Here is a 25,062-nt window from a genome sequence, read left to right as displayed (position 1 = left end):
AATGTATAGGGATACTGACAGCTGTAGTCCAAAACATTCAGAAGGTGCCAGATTGAGGAAGACTGGTAAGCATTTCTTCTGCAGCAGGAATTATTCTACACCTGTCTTGGCAGGGCCTCGGCCCCAAACAAACAGAATACAGTCCTCTTCTCTGTGGTTCCAGATGGCTATTTAAGTAGGACAGCTCACTCCTGCTGGAATTAAAAAATGTACTTGCATTGGAACCAGAATTCTTTTTAATTTTGCCATTGCTTTAAAATTTTACCTTAGAGCTGGGGCAGTTAAGTAAAGCTGTTCTCCTTGGCTGGAAAGTTCCCACAGCCAATGTATATAGACTAAGACAGCTTGAGACCCTTGGGGTACAGTCACAAACTCTAAGAAAAGGGAGTATTGGAATGAGCTAAGTGCATTGGAGAGATAGGCAACAAGCCACAGATCCTCTTTGGGGAGGAAACAAAGGTGGATCTGGACAGACCACCTGAATACAGGCAGAGCTGAAGGCAAGACAGCCCTTATCAGTCAGGTGGAGACATGGAATAGAGATAAAGGCAGGTTAAGTTCCCCTGGACATTCAATACCGTATCTAAGGAGAACATCATAAAAGGGTGGAGGGTGGTGATGTCACCCACAATAACTCATACTTGCTGAATCAGCACATAAATACAAAGGGCTTGTCTCCTTTAATTTTCCACCTCTCAGACATCCTGTCTATAGTAGAAGCAGGACTCTCCAGAGGTGGAACAATGGCCCTAACTATGGTTTATCAATTCACATTTCACATCAAACCATAGTAAACATAGCTATGGTTTTCAAAGACACTTCAACCCATGGTTATTTGATTGAGAAACCATGCCAAACTATAATGTTCCTTAAATCATGGTGTGATGTCTGAAATCAACCATTAGGATCCAAGTTTTTAATCTATGCTCTTTTTTTATGGAAAAAAATATCTGCCCTAGCTCTGTGAAGCTATTGTCACTTATGGTATAACATTCTCAACTAGCTTTATCAAAATTCCTTACACAGCTTCCCTTCAAATTTAGGACTTGCCTCATTAAGGATGCAAGGTGTCATGCTGTTCTTCCTTGGAAGTGGGAATCAAGCATAGTACCTACTATAGTTTTAAGGTATAAGTAGCGGAAGCACTGATATACTAGAATTTTTTATTAATACCATCTCGGACAAAAACACTTCTCTTCAATTGGTCCTTGTCATTTCACAATTTACAATCCTGATGAAAAAACTATTTGTAATACCCAACCACTGGATTCCCACAACAGTCAGAATTTTGATGTATAAAAACGCCATGAACATTAAGATTTTTTCTTTGCAAATTCATACAAAAAGCCTTGAATACAGAAAAACCATTCATATGCAACATGTTAATATTTATACATCCACACAGCATCCAAGAAGATTGGTGTGTCTACTTTCCATTTTCAGCGTTGAACATTCGTTCCTAAAAGGAGAAAAAGAGCAGAGAAATAAATCAAACTTTTAACACCTCCCCAAATCATACAAGTCACTGAGGTCTAATCCAGAAGAATTTAGCATGTGTCAGTTTTGAATTGATACACTTGCAATACTGAGTAAGTAGCTGACATTACTTCCATTTCAAATTGGTAGGCTTATAATGGCAAATAAAGTTTCAAATATGGGGAAAGAACAAACAAGACCAACATCATATTTTTGAGTTCTAATCTTCAAGGGAACAACATTTCAGAACTTTTTATCACTCAAGTGTTAAGGCTCCAAATCCCAGCTTTTGAGTTTACATTTTACAGACCTACAAATCCAACCATGGAGTAAATATTTGCGTACTCAGAAGAATACTTAGCTCCTAGACATCAGCACCATTGTTACGATTTTGAAACTATTAAAATTAACTGTTCAAAGGTTTTTGAGTTCTAGGAAAGAAAAGGCAAAATATCTGAAACTAATTTCAACCACCCCAGTTTTTTCTAGACATTTAATTCAAGAGTTCTAGACATAACCTGGGTTCAGATGACACAATAGTCAACTGTTGCTTTAATAGTTAACTGTTGACTATTGTGTCATCTGGCGACCCTTTTTCACACCACGGTTATTTCCACAAAATGACCAACACAAATAATTAACCGTGTGCAGAGTTGACTATCTGCACAACCGTTAATTATTGTGGCAGGCTCTGTTGACTATTTTGCATGCCCACAGAGTTGAGCGGCAGAAACCCCTGCTGCTCTTGCGCAGCAGGGCTCTATAGGCATGTGTCAGCCGTCCTGGGAAGCACATGGCAAGGTGCTGATGGTGATGCTCCCTGGGCAGGGCACTGAGAATGGAGTGTAAGGTTCTCCCCTGTGGCTGTCAAGTTGCTTGCGCCCTGCCCTCCCCATTCTCCCCAAAGTGGTAGAGTATGGGGGTACAAGGATATCTCCTGCAGCACCCCACCCAGGGACAGCATGTTCCATGAGAATCCCCCTTTGTGCCAGGTCCTGACAGTGGTGGGACCTGGCAGGAAGGTGGATTCTCATGGGAACCAGTGCCGGAGGTCAGAGAGGGGTGGGCAATAGTCAACCATGTGTTAAGTCAACTGCACAGATGACTATTTAGTGGGTACTCCCAACATGACATGATAATAGTAATCTGTGGAGTTGACTATTAACACATGGTTGATTGTTATGTCCAAATGTGGCATGTGTGAATCATTCCACAATAACATTAGGATATTAGTGATCAACAACCTTGTGCTAAAACTAGCCTGTAGTGAGTTCTGTCAAATAGTTTATACATTTATATTCACCCTAGTAACACGTAGGAGTGAAAGCGTGCAACAGAAGCTGTAAATAAGCCCAACATGGTATGCCATAATATCTATATTAGTAGCATCATGTGCCAATATGTGCCATTTTAAGGGTGGGAAGTAGTTCTATACCAAGACAAAATACTCTTAATTTTACCTTTATCATCCGCTCCAGTTTAACTGCATCAGCGGCAAACTTTCTGATTCCATCAGACAATTTCTCCACAGCCATTTGGTCTTCATTATGGAGCCAACGAAATGCCTTCTCATCCAGATGGATCTTTTCTAGGTCAGAGGCTTGAGCTGCATTGAAGAATACATGACATTATCTAATTTCAGAACAGTGGGCGAATCCTTTTGTATAGAACAGCTCTCAATGGATGCCCAATTGTCCCAATCATAATTCAGCTAAATGGTAATACCGCAGTTGCAGCTGTTCATCTTTACACAGCTGAAAATACATTTGAGAGTTTCATTTCCTTGTTAGTGGTATGCTTTCAGCCCCAAAGCAGGTTGTACTGCATATTATTCTGCAACATACTGATCTAAGCACTCTTGAGCATTCAGTGCTCAAAAGATGAACCACCAAGAGTGCTATGGGAAACTTTTTAGTTACACACAATGTCAAATCCTCTAATATATGGGAGATTTATTTATAGTTTATCCCCCTCTCATCTTTTCCAGAGAACACAGGGTACAACTAAAAAAAAAAGATTAGAGTGAACCATTGTAAACTAGAGATTTGACACTGAAAGAACATGTAATAATAAGAAAAATATTATAAACCACAGATGAACCTATTCTACCCATTGCAGCTCTGGGGACTTTTCCAAAATCTCCCATTAGTATGTGGTATTTAATTACTACAGTTCTGTTGCCAGATTCTTTAAGTGTTATCAAACTAGAGTCCTAGAGAACACTAAAAAGACCACTGTGGTAGTAATTCATCAAACCAACTAAAGTACTTAAGCAAAAGTTCAATCCTTACACATTAAGAAGGATGACAATTCTACTAAGTCCTCTTCAATAGAATAAATTCGGTATCACATCATATGTTTACAGAAGAAAACTTACCATCTTTGACACCAAGCATTGGCGTTAGTTTGCTACTATCTTTACTGAGTTCTCCCAGAAGCTTGGGTGAAATGGTGAGATAGTCACAACCAGTCAGTGCTTTGATTTCTCCCGTGTTTCGAAAAGAAGCTCCCATCACAATAGTTTTATAGCCAAACTTTTTGTAGTACTTGTAGATTTTAGTGACACTTTTTACCCCTATAAAGGAATATAGGTAACTTTAAAAAGCAATATTAGATCAAAATTATTCAATTTTGAATAAACTCTCAGACTTCAACTCTTTTCTAAATGAAACTTCAGCTTGCTCATGTCACAATCTTAATTTGTTAACCATATTTACCTGGGTCCTCTAATGGCTCATAGGTTTTTTTGTCTGTATTTGCAACATGCCAATCCAGAATACGCCCAACAAAAGGAGAAATTAGGGTGACCCCTGCCTCTGCACAGGCAACAGCCTGAGCAAAGGAAAATAGCAATGTCAAATTACAATGGATTCCATGCTGCTCTTCAAGAATCCTGTTAAAAAAAATATTTTTAAAACAATTACTTTTCTCAACAATTACACTTACAGTGATGAAGTAGGTCTGGGTACAGAATTTTACTACTTGTACATAATTTTTTAAAAAAATCATTACTAAATTTTAAAATTAATAGTTTGTAAGTATTTGCCTCACTTATAACTCCCAACTAGAAAAAAGTTACTAAATTTAACAACAGAAATGAAGGTACAGGGGTTTCAATCTAGGTAGGAACAGAGAAGTTGGTATTATGTTGTCATCAATTGGTTATTTTATAATTGTGTTGTATTAATGCACCAGGTATAAACTTACCTGGCAGCCTGAATGCCTTCCCATGTTGATGATAGTTTGATGAGAATGCGATCTTTACTAATTCCTGCTTCCTTGTAAAGATCTATGAAGTGTCTGGCCCTTTTAACCATGCCTTCCTTGTCAAAAGACAACCTTTGAAATAAAAGGATTTAAAAAAATATACATTACAAAAACGTATCTTTTTGCCTTTAGCTCATAGCACTCATTTTAGCATTATTCTTCATGAAACAGAAGTTGTGATAAAGCTTATCTAGAAAGGAGTACTGATTCTATGGTTAGAAAGTCACTACTGTCATTTGTGCCTTAACAAATTTGCATTTTCTGTCCAATTAAATAGAATGTTAATACAAAATTTTTAACAAAATAACTTGCTTCATGTCAGCAACTTAGGGAATCAAATGGCTGCTTCACCATATTTTACCACCATAAAAGTACACACTTTTCTTACGTCTACGTACATCATTGTGTGACAGTCATGCATGTATGCAGTTTGCTATTTGCACACAAATTGGGAGCAAATTATAGGATCCCAACATGTGTACTCATGGCAATATAGTCTATGTGCCATTGTTTATCATCATCATCCCCTACTTTCCCTAGAAATAATCTAAGGTAGATAACCTTTTTAAAGTTATATCATCACAAAATAGCAAGAAAAAAAAATTCCCTAGAAACAGTAACAAACAAACAAACAAAAATAGCACCATCATAATTAACAAACAGCTTAAGACAGGGTTGACAATTGTCTTAGTCAAACGACTTGCAAAAAAGCAAGATCTTCACCATATAATAGAAGATCTTTAAAGATAGCAGGAACCATGGCAGGAAGTTCCAGAACTTAAGTGCAACTTCCTGTCGGTAGCCTGGGCTGTAGAGGGACTCCACTGACGACTTTACCAAGTAAGCACATTCATACAAGAGAAGGCAGTCCTTTATCTACAGATAGATAACCAGATCGTAAATGAATTCAGGAGGCTCATACCTTGCATCTACTTCTGTGGATACACGGCCAGGAATCCTCTTCAGTATTTCAGCCCCAAATAATACAAAAAGCTTGTCACAAGCATTTGTAACCTGATCATCTTCTGACCTGAGAATATATAATTACCAAAGAGAATTATGAATACTGAGGCGGAAAGTATACAGGAATGTGATGCCAATAGGATGTCAAAAAAAAAAATTCCTAGGTCACAAGCCGAATTGGGAACAGTTATCTTGTTGTTTGTACTATGTTCTGATCTTGATCTTTCTTGGTCAGCCATAGCCTTTACTTGAAGGCTGAAACCATGACTTTTTAAATTAAAACACAGCAGAGACTAAGGGAAACAACTCTATAAATAATAACTGCCAAGTCTGAACATTAATGGGCTACTCACCCACCAAGTTTCTTCCCATATGCAATGGCATCTTCCACCAACTGCTGATAGGCTGGCATCTGGGCCGCAGCTAATATCAAGGATGGATTGGTGGTAGCATCCAGAGGCTTGTACTCCTCAATAGCTATGGAAACAAATCAGCCAATAAAAATGGATTAGCCAGCTTTACAATAATTAATTTACTTAAGGATATGCAACAAGATGGAAACTGTCTGTGGCACTAGTCCTTATTGCATCACACAAAGTAAAATCAATAAAAAGAAAAACCCACTACATGGAGAAGATGAATATTTGGTTTTCAAAGCCATCAAATTGATGTGATAGATTTATAAGTGGGCAGAAAAAACTGTACTGCTTCAGATTGCAGGTTATAAGCATTTTTTTTTTAAATCTACTCTTTCACACACACAAAAACCACCTTTCTGCCTGTAGAAAACTAGGAGGCTGTAGTCTAGCTCATTTTCTATCGCATGCGCTAGTTTCTATTTGCATTTTTTAAAAAACAAAAACAAGGATTTATTACTATTTTTTACACCTGCTCTACCACTTGCAGATTCCACCACCTTATGCTTCTGAATGTGTAGAGACCAAGCCTAACCAAAAAGCTTAGCAGTAAAAAGGAAGAAAACAAGTTCAAAGGGCATTGTATAGAAGAAAGCAAGTTGAATTATGTAGACACTAGAAAGATTGCTAGTAGAAGTTTGTATGGGTTAATAGGTCATAAAGTTCAATAATAAAATATATGACTTTCTCTTAGGGTAATAAAATTGTTGTTAAAAATAGGAATTATTAGTTTTAACACATAGTTAAGAGAAGTCCATTAATATAAGTTTATAGAAGTGACTTATGAACCATTACACTAGTCACAGTTTGCAGTCCTGCTCAAGTTTTCAAGAATTTAAAGTTGTTTCTTAATTTTAAAATTTATAATCCATTTTCAATATCTTTTATTTCTGATAACTGAAAAAAGTTTAAGACAATACTGTTGAAAACTTTAAAAAAAAACAGTTCTACCAAGCACACAGGCTCAACATACAATTGTATTTTGAAGATTACCTAAGACACCATTCCAAGATGCAAAAAAGATGGCTAATATGAGCACAGATGATTTCATTGGCTCTTTCACTGTAGAAAGACTTATGTATTTGTTATTAACATTTACATACTGCCCTATCTGCTAAAAAAAAATGTATCAAGGCAGTACACTGTTTTAAAACAACCTTGGCTGCCATTATCTTCACCTTGGTCAAATATACAAATAGATGTAATTCTGTTCAACCCTTAAAAAATGTATTCAAATTAAAGCTTGTTTCCTGTAGCCTATCAAGCATCTAACGCTATAAATTTATGTGCGCTATAAATCGCACATAATGGCAAATATGGGTTATTTAACTCATGGTTGGTCAAGGTTGGTCATGGTTGGTCAAGGCTGCACTATTACTGGCTCCTGCCCATTGGTCACTTCCGTTTTTTATTCAGTTTATATGCAAACCTGGAACTCTGGGTTGTTGAAGGAGAAACAACTCAGACTTTTAGCCCAACAACAAACCATAAACCAGATGCAAAGTGGAAGCAGCGGGCAGGAGCCAGCATGCCCACTCACTCCCAGACAGCCCATGTGTTTTCCTTACTTGTGAACAGGGTCATTGGGTTTCAAGGGGTGGATAACTTTTCTACTTTGTAATGTCTTCCTGCAAAACACTCCTATAGAAGAGCAGGTTTGATACCGAATAACTTAGCATGCTTTTTTGAACATCAGGATTTATCTGTGTCCAAAGAAGTAATGCTCCATTAAACTAGGACCATGATCAATGCCTATGTTTCAGCTTTTCCACACAGGCAACCAACAGCCACAAATGCTATTTAACAGTTTGCACATACAGCTCACTCAGAATTTTTTTGATATGCCAGGTTAAAAGTGGCATCTAGTCAATTCTTGGTTTTAGCACAAACTTGCTTTTAACCAACATTTTTTCCAGATCATAGAGAAAATAGTAGAACTAGTGTTTAGATTTTTCCTCTTCTTAGGTATCTGGGTATGAACATACTTGAGAAACAAATTTAATTAAGTTCAACAATGGCTGGTTGGGGGAATGCTGGGAGTTGTTTTTTTTTAAAAAAAAACAGGCATAGGATTGCACCTTTAGTTATGCAAACTGCTGTGTAAGCTTCCTTGTTTATGAAGAATGAGGAAGTTCCATTTACTTCATCCCCTCTTTCCGCATCTCAGTACCATATGCCATTTGACGTTTTCATTTACAGTATCACAAACCCATAATTCTGTTTTCATTTTGCAGGAGACAGCAACTGACTGAACAGGACGTAGCTTCAAGTTTTCATTATGCTGAAGAGGCATCTAACCCCTCAACCTACATAGTCTATGGGAAGTATATGATGCAAGCATACATGTATAGACTGATCAATGCAAGCTGAAGGATTTTCCTGTGTTTTGGCACAATGGTCTCCTCCCTACTTCCTTCACCTCATTCATCCCTAATGCAAATTTCAGCTTTATACTGCATAGTAGCATATGTACATTGTGTATCATAAAAGAGATTCCTCAAGTAGGTGAATTTATAACCTAAACCTTTTATCTACCTTCTGACATCAAGGAACAAAAATGCTTAGTCACTGTAAGTTCAAGTAAATAACACTTCACTCATTATTCATTTCAGTTTTCTTTAATCACTAAGATTAACATAATAAATTTACCTTTGATTTCTGAAAAACTAACCAATTTTGTAAGTTGTATAGGCTCAGTGATCTAGTTAATATTATTTGCAGAACCCATAAATGAACTGGATCGCACATCAACACCTTAAAAGAAGGTTCTTGTAGTTCATATGTAGGTTGACTCCAAGCTTGTGTAGTAAATAGAATGTATAAACCAGAATATTTTCTCGTTATCTATTTGCAAAAGAGAGGCATATCTCAGCCTTCCCCAACCTGGTGCCCTCTATACATTTTGAACTACAACTTCCAGGATTCCTGACCATTAGCCGTATGTTGGCTGGAGCTGGTGGAAGTTGAAGTCCATAACATATGGAGGGTGCCAGGTTGTAGAGGGCTGGCATAAATAATCTGCTTAAATGTTGCTTTAACAAGAATACAAGCAACCACTACTTACTAGGTAGGCCATTAAAAATTGGTCAGTAGTCCATTGTAGGATCAGTTTACCTTCTGCCCATTCATTTTGGTTGTTCATCTGTCAAGGAACAATCTCTACAGATTTGCTAAATACACACCCAAGCTTATATTGTCTTCAGTTCTCAGTTCATGAATAAACCTGGGAACCATCAGAGGAATGCTATAACCATTAATAAAGGTGTTTTGCACTAAAACATATGTAAGACACAACTTGTCACACTTTATCTAGCTTAGGGCAAAAATAGGCAACCTATGGCCTGATCAATTTGTCAGATTGGTGAAGTTTAAACAAAGTTTTTTTAAAAAATAGGGTTAGAAACAATGATCAGGAATAACATGGGGAGAGGAAATGCATGCTTTAACCATGCATTTTCGAGTTTCATGATGGAGCCATACCAACTTCACAATAAATACAAGAGCTTTCAGTCCCACACTGACTAAAATTTTCAGCCTCGGTATTGCTAGTCATTTAAAAGATTTGGGCCCTAAACCCACAGCACACCAATCCATATACAATACATATGTCAATTTATGTCTATATATGCTAATGTAGAAATTATTTCTAGGAAATATTTAAATTTCACAGGAGGCAAAGCCGTCCAATTAATTTCCCATTCAAATCATCTCAAAATAAATTCAATTAATTTGCACCCTGTCCCAGATAATCCCAAACCAATTAAAAAAAAAACATTTGCTAAGCTTAATTGCTGTGCAGTGAGGGATTAGGGGGGGGTTACAGGGCTGCAGCATTTATGAAGGAGGGCTAACTCTTCCTCCCCAGCTGTAATCTCCCTTGAAAATCACCTCCTGCATAGCAATTAAGCTAAGCAAAAAACCTTCTATTAGCATCAATGGACACTCAGGGCCTTGAGATCAGAGGCCCTAAGATGTAGATCTGAGGTTGGGTTCCCATGGCCCAAGGCCTAATGCCCTTGGCAGCCATATACATTAGATGTTTTTCTATGATTAACTGGCCATGTGTACTACACATGATGCATGCATGCCATTAGAAGTCTGCTGCACTAGTCAAGGGGTGCCACCACTGCATTTTTAATCCTATACTAGTGAATTAATTTTTGATCATAGGGTTTCAACATATTCTCAATAGCCATTAGTTGCCATTCTGGCCACATAAAGACATAGAAAATGCCCATCTTCCAAACATTTCACAATGTAGTAGAAGCCATCCATAGGGTAGAACAAAGTGACTTGGGAGGAAAGGAATACACAGATTCTTCAAGAAATATGTTCAAGGAACAAACTGCAAACATTGATCTGCTGTTGTTCTGTCCATATTAATGTGATGAATCATATAACATACCAAAAGCAGAGTTCCTATCCTGGAATTGTAATGTAATGATATGGGAGCAAATGTTATTGAAGTGCACCCTCTAAAAATTCTTGTTACAAAACTCAACATACGTGAAAACATTTTGAAAATCTATAGGCCACTACATACAAACATGGAGAAACTACAGCTAGGTATTAATGAGTGTGCATATTGTAAACGAAAATGCTTTTGTACTGATAATAATCTCCAAACTAACTTAAGGAGGATATGCTAAATTTCTCTCCTATATTGCACAAGTGGAACCACAGAGATGCAATACATCCATCCTCACATGTGACAGTCTTAAAGAAATTATGCAATGTTTCTTGAGTAAATCTACACATTAGGGTTAGGCTTAGAGCTCAAAATTGGTTTCCAACAATTGACAAATAAGTTACTTTCACCAGTCATGAGACCGTATGTTGTACTGTCAATCCCTGAAGATAGTTATTTGACAAGATAATTGCAATACACCCAATATCAATATTTTAAAGTTGTAGCTCTAGTCTCTTTGCCATACGCTCACCTTTCCCTTTTCCACTTCAAATCTAAAGAAAATTTTATGAAACATTTCTTATTTGTAATATTAAACCTTTAACAATACATAAAGGGTAATCTTCTATCCTGCAAGTCTTAATCATAATCTGCAGAGGACTTTGTCCTGTTTCAACCTGCTAACTCACTACCAATCAGCAGATGCAATCACTTGTGAAGTAACAGAAAGAATTCAATCTCTTTCATAAGACTATTTACAAAATATTCTCAGCTTGTTTAACTGGGTTCCTCTTTCCTGCTATAATACATTCTTTGAGTAGCAGATACTCACTATAAAAGTTAAAGACAAAACTTTGGAGTTAGACAACTTACATTCTGGGTCAAGAATGTTGAATTCATCAACCAGTCTAGTACCCATTGCTGCAATACTATTTCTGCAATACTATCATGTGAAGGTTAAGCAACCTTCTCATAATTCATAGTCTGTTTTAAGCTCTCTGGGTTCACAAAATACAACAACCCCAAAGTGGCGGTTGGATATGCAATCCATCGGCTCGTTGTGGGTTAAATAACACATGTCCAAATCTGGTCACTGTGACATAATTGTGTCACACATCACAAGTAGCATTCTCTAAGTGTCAATTTTTTCAAAGCCTATGAGGCTGCGAAACAGAATACAGAACACTGTGGAATGAAATGTTGGAGGTTAGTAATACATATATATGTTTGAATAGCGTTGTGTTTGAATTTAGTTCCTCTTACCACCGGATGGTATAAGCTAGGAATCACAGAATAAAGTATTACTGTAGGTTATCATACCAGTATTCAAGCCCTTGTCAGGAGAGTACTTATAAAAAAATCAGGTGATTCCAAAGCTGTCTCATTTGTTCCAGATGAGTTGTTCAATTGCTTCCTGGCCACAATTCACAGCGTTGGCTTTGACTTTCAAAGGCCTAAATATAGAATTGTACCTTAGAGAAACAATTCTTAAACTGTGTCCCAATATGTGCTTTCAGGTGATGAAGTAAGGTATGATTAAAATTAAAACTCTTTCTAGAGCAAATAATGATTAATATCAAATCAAAATCCAACTCATTTTACTCCCTGAAGCAACTTTATTGAAGGTGTAGGGCAACGGGAATCCAGCAATGTCTAATAGTTGTATGAAGGTTTTCTACATGTTGCAAGTAATCCAATGTTTTGTTGTCTTTTAAACAGTTTCCAACTCAGTGGGCATAAAAGTAAACATTGGGGTTGAATAATAGCACCTTGACTGACAAGCATCTTAGAGACGTGGAGCATGCACAAGCCAAGCAGAAATTCTCATTTCACTTTTCCTCACACATTTATTATTTTGAGTACACACTGTAGTTGCTCACTGCAGGAGTTAAAATTTTAATTCAGAAGCCTTTCAAACAGGCTTTCACATGGCAGCTATAAGGAAAAAATATATGGCAGCTTCATAAAAACTAGCAAGTCAAAACATGAATTCATTGAAAAAGTACCTCACATTTGGGACAGCAATCCCACAGGCATCTAGTTAGCCATTGTGAGAACAGAAGGCTGGATTAGATAGGCTTCTGTTCCAGCACTGCTCTATGTTCTTACGAGAACTCAAATAAATGATTCCTTTCGACCTATAGATTGCTTCTCAGAGCTGCAGCAACACCCACTGCAGATAAGATAAGAGTAAAACTACCATATGTGGCCCTATTCAAGGTCTGTATCCAGTTTACATGAACCAAAATAAACCCAGGGATATACCCTGGAACGTTTTAACAGAGGGTTTGACTTTGCTGCATGGTATTGTCAGGCCAGTTAAATTTTCAACTACCATAATTTATCTTAAAGAAATGATCCAAGGCTTAGGAGAGAAGATTCACACAGACACTAAGCGCAAACCCAAACAAAAAATCAGCAACGCAAATTAAGGAGGCCGAACTTTGACCTTCTTCATCTTTTAGCAAGATGGGAGGGTGGCATTCCCATTTCCACAGAAGCAGCGTGATTGGAGGAGCTGACATTAATCTGATCGGTTGATCCCCACCCTCCCTTTCCCCCGCACTGTAAAAAAACTTGTTTTACGTTATTCCTCTAAGTATTCCTTCACTACAGGTAGCGACAGCCACGACGTTCCCACCTGAGGCGGTGAGAAGGGGGAAGAAAGTGGTGGCTCTCCTCTCCCCAGCGCACCCGGAAGAGGCCGGTCGTGAGCAAGAAGGTTAAATCAAGCCGGGAGCGGCCTTGACAGGGCGCTCTGCGGTCGCCCTCCAAGCCCGAGAGGGAGCCTGCTCGCTCGCCCTGTGGAAGGGCTTTCGGGCGGCTGAATGAGGGTCCTCATTCAGCGCCTCCTCACCGTTAAAGTCCCCGGTATCGGCCACCACCGTGGTGTGCTGCTTGAGCTGCTCCAGCACCGACTCCATCTTCGGCTTCTTCACGGGGGACACTGACATGGCCCGTGGACAGAGAGAGGGGCGCGGCTGCGCCTCGCGAGACCCTTTATATACCCTCGAGGGGGGAAGTGTTGGACCGCGCGCGCCTTCCTCTTGCTCGCGCCACCGAAGGCTGTGACAAGCGGGAGGTGGTGATGGGCGGGGTGGAGTTAGGCAAGCAAACGCCTACGCCGCCGTTGAGCCAGCTTCCCCATTCCCTTCACCCCACCCCTTTCATGGGCTCGCGCTAAACCAGAGCGAGAAAGAGGAGGTGAGGGTGGTGCGCGAGACTGCGAACCAGGAGCGGGCGGGTACGCCCCGCGCGGCATTTTTTTCTCGGCTTCACAGCCAATCAGGGAGTGTAGCTGACCGTAGGATGAGAGGGCGGGGCCAGAACTAATGGCAGTTTTGCGAGGCGACGGAATTGACCAATCATTGGCGGGGAATGGAGGGGTACAGGAAAGGAAAATGCGCCTGAGCGGGTTTTCTTTTCTCCTCTGCCTTTTCCTCCTCCATTCTGGATTTGTAGTTTCGCGTGAGGAAATTCAGCGAGTTGTTATAATTCAGGATTGTTTTTCTCCCCGCCTGCAATCCTTTCTTATACTGCACTATTTGATGTACTATTCTGCTGGTTGTGGAGTTGTTTCCTACGGTTCACCACTACGCTTCACTTCACACTGCTCCTGTGCCCTTAATGACATCCTAATACACAAAAATAAAACATGAGAAGAGCCCTGCTGGATCAGACCAAGGATGCGTCTAGTCCAGCACTCCATTTTCGCACAGTGGCCAACCAGCTATTAACCAGGAACCAACAAAGCAGGACATAGAGCTCCAGTACACTACAGTTTTTTCAATATCCGCTTCCATCAAGCGCTGATCACTTTCACGTGTGTGCCTTGTGCTATTTCAGCGTGTGCATCCTTTCACCTGTGCGGGCTCGCATCGCTAACATACCGCCCTGTCTCCGCCCTTCTTCTTCCCTTTGCAGTTCATTGGTTGTTGTGGCTGGGAGAGACTTTGGAGATGGTCGTGGGATGTTGGTTCCTTTCCCTGCCCTAATTCTTATTTTCCCCTTTTTTTTCTGTGCAAATGCAATTGAATGCAATTCTAGTAGGCTGAAATGGTGTGATGATGCCATGGTGTACTTGATTAAGGAATTAGGGAAAGTCAACCCCTTACATGTCCACGGCCAGGTCTACTTATCCTCATTTTAACTAAGTAATGTTGCACTGTAAAACTTAGGAGGGGGTGGGGAGAGAAAAAGAACACACAATGCTTTCCCTAGGATCCTTATAAACTGAGTTGGAGGAACGAACTCAGTGAACTTCATACCAACGATCCAGCAGGTGTTTCCAAGGAGAATGATGAGGAAAGGAAATGGTGTGCTCTGCTTTTGTCAGTGAGACTGCCCTGCATGCACACCCTTCCACAGACACACCCCCAGCAGAAAAATTGGGACAGCCTGAAATAGCATCAAAAAAGAAATTACATGGGAATGGAGCAGCGATGTTATCGTGCATGGCGAAAAGACACCAGGCATATTGAGATTGTGTTAAAAACCTGGATGAGTGCAAATCCTGGGCATTTCTTTTGGATGCCCATGATTCACATGATTAAGCCCTCACTTCCAGCAGATTAACACTAAACTGAAGATGAAAACTTGTATGAGCTCTATCACGCCAGTGTTTTAACGCACTCTCGACATGCCTGGTGTCTAGTTTTGCAGCACGGCACTCACATGACGTCATACCCATCCTGCTGTGATCCCCGTTTTATTTTTGTATGGGGAAAGTCTGGTTCTTTTCACCATGCACGATAACATTGTTGTTCTATTACCGTGTAATTTCCTTTTTGATGCCATTTTGGATCATCTGGATTTTTCTGCTGGGGGGTGTTTGCAATTTCAACACTCTAGATTAGGGTGACTATATGAAAAGGAGGGCAGGGCTCCTGCAGCTTTAACTGTTGAGATGAAAAGGGAATTTCACCAGGTGCTGCATGCACACAAATGACACCTGCTGAAATTCCCTTTTCTGTGCAGCTGTTAAAGATACAGGAGCCCTGTCCTCTTTTTCATACAGTCACCCTAGTGGTGACTGACCAACCTGGGTAGCAGATGCTTGGGGGCAGCAGAAGCCCTCATAGCTGTTCCTGCTGAGCCCCAGGCCATTCCCCACTGGAGGACAGAACTGCTGTGTGTATCACAATGCCTGCAATGGGCCTCCTAAACTAGCCAGCTGCTTCAGGTGCTTTGGAGAACACTACCACAACTCCTGAAGTAAGATTTAGACCAGATGGCTTCTGTTTTGGGCTGGCTCTGATCAAGGTACTAGTTGCTCCATCGACTAGTATGTGATATGACTGTTCTGTGATTGCATCTGTGGCCACAATACAGTACTACCAAGCAGGGTCTGCTTGTAATTCACTGAGGGTGCAATCCTATGGTTCTTCGAGTGCATCCCAGGAAATATAGTTTTTTTGGATTTCCCTTTCTGAGGGCAGAGAGGAAGGTTTGACTTAACAAACCTACCTGTGGAAAGATCTGCAGCGGTGCTACTCAGATGTCAGGGAGGAGGATAAAAAGAAGGCATGCCAGGAGAGGTTGTGGAGTCAAAGGATCCAAACCCCACCTATTCCCAGATCGGATGGAAAACACCAGCCTTTGTGCTAGCAGTGTTTATTTCCTTCCTATTGGGAGCAGTGGAAGCGAAACGATGTGTTTTTGTTTTAAACAGCCATAAAAACCCAAATAAAAGAGGGGAAAAGCCACACATGCACCTTCTGCTCTGCCATCACAAGCTGGCAGGGCATAGGAAAAAGCAGCTCCTCTGCCCTTGGGCTGTCTCTACAGGAGGTATTTATTGTGCACTGATGATTGTTCATTCAGGGAGTTTCCAAGTCCTTTTCCTGATGTTGTCAACCTCCACTGCTTCGCCGGTTGTTTTCAAGTGGGAAACTGCCATTTTGTAAGTCACCAAAAATGTGGTAATAAATCTAAATTGTGTAATATAGCAGTGTCATCTCTTGGCAGTATGAATGAAACATATGGGAAGGAACTGGCAAAAACAAGGGGGAGGAAAGCACTGTATTGTGCCTATCATAGGGTGACCATATGAAAAGGAGGACAGTGCTCCTGTATCTTTAATAGTTGTATTGAAAAGGGAATTTCAGCAGGTGTCCTTTGTATATATGGAGAACCTGGTGAAATTTCCTCTTCATCACAACAGTTAAAGCTGCAGGTGCCCTGCCCTCTTTTGAATCTGATCACAGTATAGCTGCAGCATAGCTCCTGCAGCTTTAACTGTTGTGATGAAGAGGGAATTTCACCAGGTTCCCCATATATACAAATGATGGCCTGCTGAGATTCCCTTTTCTATGCAACTGTTAAAGATACAGGAGCCCTGTCCTCCTTTTCATATGGTCACCCTAGCCCTCTAAGCCTCCTGGAGACAAAGACCCAGTAAGGGTGTGGAATTTTTGCTTAGTGTAGAGACGCCCTTGGTTTTCCCTTCATCCATAGGATTGCTCTGAAAATGTGTTCACCATATATCTATTTGAATGTCCACTTCTATTAATGTTAACACACATTACAAACTAAAAACAGAACAATTTTTTTATTTGTTACATTTGTATTTTATTCTTCCTCCAAGTTCAGAATTGTGTGTTTTTGTTTTATTTTGCTGGACCTCGGTTACTGTTACTCCATACAACAACCACTTTGTTTCCTTTGTCTGCCCTATAAGTCTGATCTACAGTTAAACAAAAATAAGTGCATATTCTGCTGACTATATACTTGCCAACTTCATATATAATATAACTTTATACCAATTCTGATTCTTAAAAGTGTGATTAAATTATATCTACACAGCTACCTTTAAAATCTAATATATAATGAGAACATAAATTTTCATGTAGTTGTAGCTTCATAATTTTTGAGTTTGTTTTTAGTTTTTGTTAAGAACCTTTTATACATATATATGTACAGATAATCAAAAACCACTGTGGCTAATGTACAAATAATTATAGATGGAGAAACATTTAGCAGTGAAGTCTTTGTTTCCCAAAGCCTTGGTCTTGCAAAATTCTCCAGGCATGCAGAGGAATAGAACTTCTATGGGGGGAAATGACAGCCTAATAGGGCAGTTCATACCATGTACAATTTGCATGTTAAAACTATTTGCAGGACTCAGCTATAGCTTAAATACATTTCCAGTTTTCCAGAATCAAAGTAAAATAATATCTAGCAGCCATTTTTGTTCATACAGGTTTCTATTTCCAGATGTGCTAAAGTGTTAAAGCTTAAATAGAGTTTTTATTCACCAACACCAGCTGCAACTATTCTCATAGATTGCTGTCCCAAATGAACTGCATACTTTACAATGCTGAGCTAAGCAGTTTCAAACTGAGCATGGCAGAGGTCAGTTTGGACAGAACAAGGATAAAGCATCAGAGAGCCACTACTGCTTATGAGGTTTGGCTTGTATCTAATCATTCAAAGAAGACAATTGGCTGTGTAAACAGTGGGGCATAGAGTGGCACCTGCATCTTAGCATGATGAACCAACTGATAACACTTATTCAAGCAACATGAAACTGACTAAGAATTACACAAATAAAATTTTGGGGTGCCTTTTTATGGCCTCATGGGTTCTGCATATATATGTACTACACATATATATTGTATGCATATTCTCAAGCTTTCTTCCTCACCATATGGACCAGATCTTTTTTAAAATTAAAAGCTTCATTACAATATTCCCTAGACCCAAAGTCAATAGCCTCATAAGCTATATAATGTGATTCCCTGGATTAAAGCAAATTACACAGCTGGAATACACTCAGGGCAAGATGGTGTGAAAACATATCAGCTTGGAGTTTAACCTCATATTCTGTCTCATCTTTTGATTAGTGATTGATGATCAGTTGGGCAATACTATGCCTTTTAAGTCAAGGATGTATGCCAAGACAAACACAACTAATCTTTACCCATCCTCAATGGTTAACAGGTAAATGAAGTAGAAAAACCCTTGCCAATCTGGAAATTTGAATAAGTTTCAGTTCATTTCACCCCTCTTGCCCCCTTTACTTTGAAGAAATCAGCATATTATGGAGAGAGAGAAATTGCTTCAACTCCACTATTTAGTTACTAACTGTTGCAATACATCTACATGTAGCAAAAGGTATAGCCCCTCATTCTAAAGCCTGGCCTAATGGGTAAATTAGAGGGAGTGACATTTAGGATGCAATCCTAACAAAGGAGCAAATTCCATTCAACTCAATGGGCTTACTTCTGAGTAGACATGTAAAGGATTGCTCTGTTAGGGACTTTGGGAAAGCTAGGTGTCTTCTTATACCAGTCACTAAGAAATAAAGGTTTCTTATATGCATTGCTAAGGACCAGTTCAGATAGAATCTATTCTACAAATCTTCATGTTCCTTTTTACATGGTAATTTGAGTATTTAACTAAGTCAGCTACTGAAACTTAATGGATGCTCCATATCGTCACTTCAGGGTCTGTGGGTGTGGAAGGGACAAGTGCAATCACTTTTCCAAAGCTCTACAAAGTACATTCAGAATGTATATTCACCTGGAAAGCAGTGATATCACCTTCAGCTCATGCTATCACTTTTTGTGGGGATTGAGCAATTAATGGTTATTTCAAAACTGCCCTTGGACGAACCCTGAATACACTTGGTACATGATAGTTTCTCTGTGCCTTTTTGTCAGCATATAAAAACAGTAAACACCTTGTTGGAAATAAAGAGGTGACTTCAGCTGTCTATATACGCAGTGGCTGTGAATTTGCGCTGTGTCAGTTCAGCAGCCAGAGATTTGTAGCCACCAAGGTGCTTTTCAATGAAGCTGCACAGTAAAAAAAAAAAAAGTCAGGGACTTACGCTGATTTTTTTTCAGTGGGAGCGAGATCACCCCGGCTCTTCTGCTGTCTGACCTCGCCCTGTGGCCAATCCAGGGGGCAGTCCTAGCAGAAGGTGACCAGGGATTAGTTGCAGGAAGCCAGGAAGGGGGGGGGGGCAGCTCTAGTACCTGGATGACCACCGGAAACCCCATGCACCCTCCTCGGCATAGGGATTACCTGAATGCCACCTCGGGTAAGCGAGGAGGAACGCAATACCAACTTGGCGCCATGAAGACAGCCCTTTGGTTGCCAGGTTTTTCGACCCCCATGTTAGGCTAATCCAGGCATTATTGTGTTATGTACAAAAATACAATAAAAGATGTGGGAGCATGTAATCTTCAAAACACAGGGCCTCCGAACATTCTTGTAGATTTATATCTGTATTTCCACCCCATTCCGTGAAGCTTTATCACAGCAGTGATAGGCCATACAGGAAACATGAATTACTTTGAGGTCATATTGCTTCAATCTAGCCTTTGCTTAGAACATGAATTCTGATCCTCCTCATGCTCTGAACTTCACACACATGTTTATGTATAAAATATAGAGATACAAAAATAATACTTCATGCAATACTAGAACCTCTCTCCCAATGCAAAGTCATGTTAGCAGGGGAGCATAGCTTCCCCTTTATCAACAGTGCTGAAGGAACAACTAGTCTGGATGGCAATTGATCCCAGCTGTCTTTTTAATTTTAATGGGAGATTTTACTTTATTTTTGCTCTCTTTCCCTTTTTTTATGCAAGTAGGTGTATGTGACTAAGAGTTGGGGAAAAAATCCAGACAGAATTTAAATAGCAGAATCAATCCTCTCTTGGCGTCTCTTCATGATTCCTTGAAGCTCTGACTCCCCCCTGCTTTTCTGGAATAAAAGCAAAAGATGAAGAATGTGATGAAATAGCCCCCTCTTCAACTTAATTAAAAGTTTCAAGACATTCAGTTACATTGGCATTATCTCTTTCTTTTAAAAATGGCTGTATCATTGGCAGTAATTTTGGAACACTTTAGTTGGAAGACTAATGAAAGGAACAGAGGTGAAAGCTCAGCACTGTGACATGTAGAAATGATCTGGCATTGCACACTAAAATTAAAGATTTCATATCTGTTTTTTCTACAAAAGGCCTTGACAGATGTTACGGCAACATTTTGAAATAAAAGCAAGTTTTCTGTCACCACCTCATGCCTTGCTTAACCCTACAACATAGCTGGGAAATGCTGACTAATGCCCTACTGCAGCCTTCCCTAAAGTAGCACCCTCCAAATGTCCTGGATGACAACTCCCATAATCCCCATCAGTATGGCATGCTAGCTGGGAATCATGGGAGTTGTAGTCCAACACATCAGAAGGGTGCCATGTTGGGGAAGTCTGCCTTCCTGCTTCTTACTGCTACTTTTTTTTTCAATTTCCAGAGGAAATGCATTTAAATGTTTAGTACGTATTACCTTCAGTAACCATATCTTAACAATACTAAGATGTTAACCCAATTCTTACAGTGAAAAATTAGAATAACCAAAGGACAGTGTAAGGAAAAATTATTCACAACTAGATGATTTGTTTCTAATTTTTTTACTACAGTTAATTTTAAATTGTTAATTCTAAAAAAAATAATAGATTGAACCCAACAGTGTATAGGGGTTTTCAGCAACCTGAACTCCAAAAGGAAACAATGAGATGCTATTTTACTGTTAACCTATTTTCTTGCGGATCCCTTTAACTCTCACCATATTTGTTAACTTAGGACAATCCTATGCATATTTAAACAGGAAAAAATGCCTAGAAACCCTAGAACCCTTCCAGGTAACCACTGTGCCCTGAATCATATGAGCCATATACCATAGTCCCGGGATCTCCAATGGGGTGACCATGGGCACAGCTGTGCCCACAGACACTTTCCTTGGTACCTACAAGGCTCCCTGCACCTAAAAAATACTTTTGAAATTGGGAGGGGTAGTGAGGTGTGTGTGTTTTGCCTGTGCTGTACATATCTGCATGTGCATGTGTGTACATTTTGTCTTTTTTATGCTGGTTTTTTTGTTGTGTTTTAACTGATTTATTTGTTTGGTCTTGATGCGGTGTGTGCTTTGCTTGGGTGTGTTTTCTGAGCATCACCATCTTACCTTCTTCGTTATAATATATAATCTATATGGGATATTATTATTATTATTAATAATATTTATTTATATAGCGCCATCAACGTTCATGGTGCTGTACAGAACAAAATAAAACAGAATATAAAACACCCTGCCATATGGTTTACATTCTAAAATCACAATAACAAACAAACAGGGAGGGGAAAGGCCAACCAGCATGGGGGACAATAAAACTAATAATAAAAACTATGTACAGATTTTATATCTGTATATAATTAATTATATCCAACATTTAATTAAATAAAATTAAATAATGTATTTTAAATTATGTATAATTGTGTGTGTGTGTGTGTGTGTGTGTGTGTGTGTGTGTGTATTCTATAATATATATTCTTTATTATAGTATATAGCTGCAAGTAGTGGTAGCCCTGGCTTTTAACTTGCTTTTATATTCTCTAAATATTTATTTGGGGTCTCTCTCGAAGGAACGTAACCGGTGCTATGAACTCGCCATCCTTCTTTTAATGTCTGTGTATAGCCTTAAAATGTTTGCCATCTTTGGAACTTTTAACTTTTTTTACCTTAAAAACCAAATTCAGACATACTTCTTACCTCTAGGAAAGATTTTTGCACTGTGATTTTGCTATACACTCTGGCACCTTCTTCTCCACACACTTTTTTCAGTTCTTCTTTGTTCAGAGAGAAAAGTTGTGCCCCTGTCAGTATGCCAAGATGGTCTACAGTCCTGGGAAAACATTAAATAAGTTGCACTATTTAAATTCTTACTAAGTTTGGGAGACATAAGAACAAAATAAAAGCCATGCTAGACCAGCATCCTATTCACACAGTAGCCAGCCAGCTGCCCACAGGAAACCCACAAGCAGGACATGAGTGCAAAAGCACTCTCCAGCCCATGTTCCAAAGCAACTAGTGTACATATGCATTCTGTGTCTGATACTGGAGGTAGCACAAAACCATCATGACTAGTAGCCACTGATACGCTTTATTGCTTGTGAATTTCTCCAATCCCCCTTTAAAGCCATCTAAATTGGTGGTCATTGCTGTAACTTGTGGAAGTGAATTCTAAAGTTTAATTATGTGCTGTGTGAAGAAGTACTTTCTTTTATCCGTCCTGAATCTCCTGACAATCAGTTTCATAGGATGACCCCGACTCCCAGTCCAACACTTTGGCCACTACACCACACTGGCTCCTTTAGTTACTTAAGACCAGTTACTGATCTGTAAGAAGAGCTCTCTTCTTATTTATTTATTTATTTATTTATTTATTACATTTTTATACCGCCCAATAGCCGAAGCTCTCTGGGCGGTTCACAAAAATTATTTCATGACTGCTAAGTTTGCTCAGGAATCTTTGGTGAAGGACTTTGTCAAAAGTCTTTTGGAAGTCTAAGGGCTTCTTTAAATGTGCGATTTATAGCATGCTTGTGCCTGGCCACTCACGGAAGTTAGCAGGTCATTTTGATGATGTTATGAGCCTCCTGAGTGTCTCCTGCTCCTTACCTCTGTTTAAAAACAAACCTTGGAAACCCCAATTCTTCTGAAATATGTCAGGATTTCCTGCCTTGTGCAGTCGAAGTTGTGCTATAAAATGCCCACTTGAGGGTGATGTCCTATTGAACTATATGAGCAGGGAGGTTTTAAATTACAGGCCATGTGGTTGCTGCTCTCTTCCCTTGTAATTCAGCTCATTTCAAATGTGGAAGAGAAGCAGGAAGAAAAGTGATGGTAAGGAAACAAGATTTCCCTTTAATTCAAAGGGCTTCTAAGTAAACAATGTCTGCCCGCTAATCCTGGAGCATGGTAAGCCAGAACGTTTATTTATATCATGCCCTTTACACAAGGCACATTCCCTTCAAACTGGGGGATATGGCAATTCAGCAAAGCAACCATAAACAGTTTGATTCTCAAAAGACTGTTTGCTCCCCAGCTGCAGTTGCCTTTCTGCAACAATCCTTCCTGTCAGGCTTTCTCAGGAGGCTACCTTTTAAAGCATCGTGCTAAAATAGTGCACTCTAGATGTTTTGTACTACAACTCCCATCAGCCCCAGTCAGCAGGGAAGTGTAGTCCAAAAGAAGATATGGTTTGGAATGCAGTGTTCTGGTTGCTTCTGAATTCTCTGAGTCCCCAATATCCCTGCTGTACACATAATCTGTTTGTTAAGAAAACTGTACATTCTGCTGTCCCAGGTCAGTTCACACGATGTTCGAATAAGGAGCAGGATAAGGAAGGAGAATAGTAGGAGGTATAGAAAGAGGTTAACAGCAACTTACCCTTTGCTGAAAGAATTTGCTTCCAGCCAGGCTTTGACCTGCTCAGCATTGGATTCAAAAGTCATGGGTACATGGACATGCTGCGTCTTCTCAACTTTAAAGTTTCTTTGAGGGACTTTGCTATTGGTAATCTTTTTCAGCAGTTCATCATTGACTTCATCCATGTGATGAATGAGTTCTATAGACAGAATATACACATTAAAGGGTTGGGAGGAACCACTAGGGCTGTCAATCACTTTTTTTAAAAAAATTAGCCATCCATCACCTCTTTTTCATTGATTACATTTAAAGACATCTGTATCTTATGAAATTATCATAGGCTTCCATATAGTGAAGGGAGAACAGAAACAAAAATTTTAACGAACAAAAGCTACCACTCATTACTAGAAACAAGGCCACTTTTAAATATTTTATTTTCCATCTATTATAATAAATACATCAAAGCCAAAATTCCTTCCAAAAAATAACAAGCATGCCTTTTACTCCCAACATCCCTGGCCATTGACCATGCTTGCTAGAGCTATTAGACTTGCAGTGTGAATCATCTAGAGAGGCACAGGATGGCAAAGAAAGCCACAGTATCACTCATGGAGGTATGGCTGGGGCTCAAGCAGAGATCAGGGGAACATTGGGTGAGGCAAGTCATGGCCAGGGGTGGGATCCCAAGTCCAAAGAGCCCAGTGATTGCACAATGAAGAAGAGGGGAAAGGGCAGCAGTTTAGTAGGGCAATGAGTACCTACTCACACAGTATAAGGTAGGGCAGATGGTAGGAGGAGGGCACGGTGCAGTGAGTAGGTCACCACATGTGAGCATAGAGGACCAGGAGATTGGAGGGCTGGATGGGAGCTGCCTCTTCAAACCCCTGTGCTGCTGAGTGAGCCAAAGAATTCTTCAGCCACATAACCAGAGGCCTGTGTTCCATGGACATCCTGCCCCTGGCAGGCCTCCTTCACTTCCCCATGAGCAAATGGGATTATGGGAGCATTCTGGCTAGAGTGGCCTCATACTTAGTTTTTTGGGCAAGTTACTTCCCTTTTTTGCATCACCAGTTTGCCACACCCACCACGGCAGACATTTTGTGAACAGGCAAGCTTCCTTTAGGGCAACAATTTTGTGAGAGTTCCTGCAAGATATTCTCAAAATTTCAAATGTGCCCACCAGCCCCAAAAGTTTGGGGACTCCTGGTTCAAGCTAAAAGATTAGTATTGTTTTGGACTGTATAATATGAAGTTATGTTGGAGGCAGCTTGTTCAGATTATTATTATTATTATTATTATTATTATTATTATTATTAT

The 25,062-nt window shown here is 39.6% G+C and overlaps 2 protein-coding genes across 2 annotated transcripts in view; both read right to left on the bottom strand.

Annotated features, from left to right (window-relative positions):
• Nucleotides 1-1,149: 1,149 nt before the first annotated feature.
• TALDO1 (transaldolase 1) lies at nt 1,150-13,607 on the bottom strand. The gene is made up of 8 exons (XM_063117093.1): nt 13,388-13,607; nt 6,060-6,183; nt 5,666-5,773; nt 4,684-4,815; nt 4,194-4,369; nt 3,854-4,051; nt 2,937-3,082; nt 1,150-1,459 (listed from the first exon to the last, which is right to left on the bottom strand). Exons 1-8 carry the CDS (start codon nt 13,482-13,484, stop codon nt 1,427-1,429), a joined length of 1,014 nt encoding a protein of 337 aa, XP_062973163.1. The 5' UTR covers nt 13,485-13,607; the 3' UTR covers nt 1,150-1,426.
• Nucleotides 13,608-17,058: 3,451 nt separating this feature from the next.
• The window catches only part of EPS8L2 (EPS8 signaling adaptor L2), a 110,634-nt gene continuing 102,630 nt past the window's right edge, over nt 17,059-25,062 (bottom strand). Inside the window, exons 19-21 of the mRNA XM_063117080.1 lie at nt 23,767-23,944; nt 22,087-22,219; nt 17,059-20,245 (exon numbers count right to left, since the gene is read on the bottom strand). Of these exons, the coding sequence (XP_062973150.1) occupies nt 20,174-20,245; nt 22,087-22,219; nt 23,767-23,944 (383 nt within the window). The 3' untranslated portion in view covers nt 17,059-20,173. The remainder of the gene's footprint in view (nt 20,246-22,086; nt 22,220-23,766; nt 23,945-25,062) is intronic.

Source organism: Elgaria multicarinata, chromosome 2, assembly GCF_023053635.1.
Source record: "Elgaria multicarinata webbii isolate HBS135686 ecotype San Diego chromosome 2, rElgMul1.1.pri, whole genome shotgun sequence".
Lineage (NCBI taxonomy): Eukaryota > Metazoa > Chordata > Lepidosauria > Squamata > Anguidae > Elgaria > Elgaria multicarinata.
Note: the sequence above shows the minus strand (reverse complement) of the source record. Positions and strands in the feature narration are given on the sequence as shown.

Coding starts and splice junctions, on each gene's coding strand:
- TALDO1 (XM_063117093.1), bottom strand. CDS start 13,484: ATGTCAGTGTCCCCCGTGAAGAAGCCGAAGATGGAGTCGGTGCTGGAG. Junction 4,816..5,665: donor TCCACAGAAGTAGATGCAAG/GTATGAGCCTCC, acceptor TTTATTTCAAAG/GTTGTCTTTTGACAAGGAAG. Junction 3,083..3,853: donor AATGCTTGGTGTCAAAGATG/GTAAGTTTTCTT, acceptor TCTTCAATGCAG/CTCAAGCCTCTGACCTAGAA.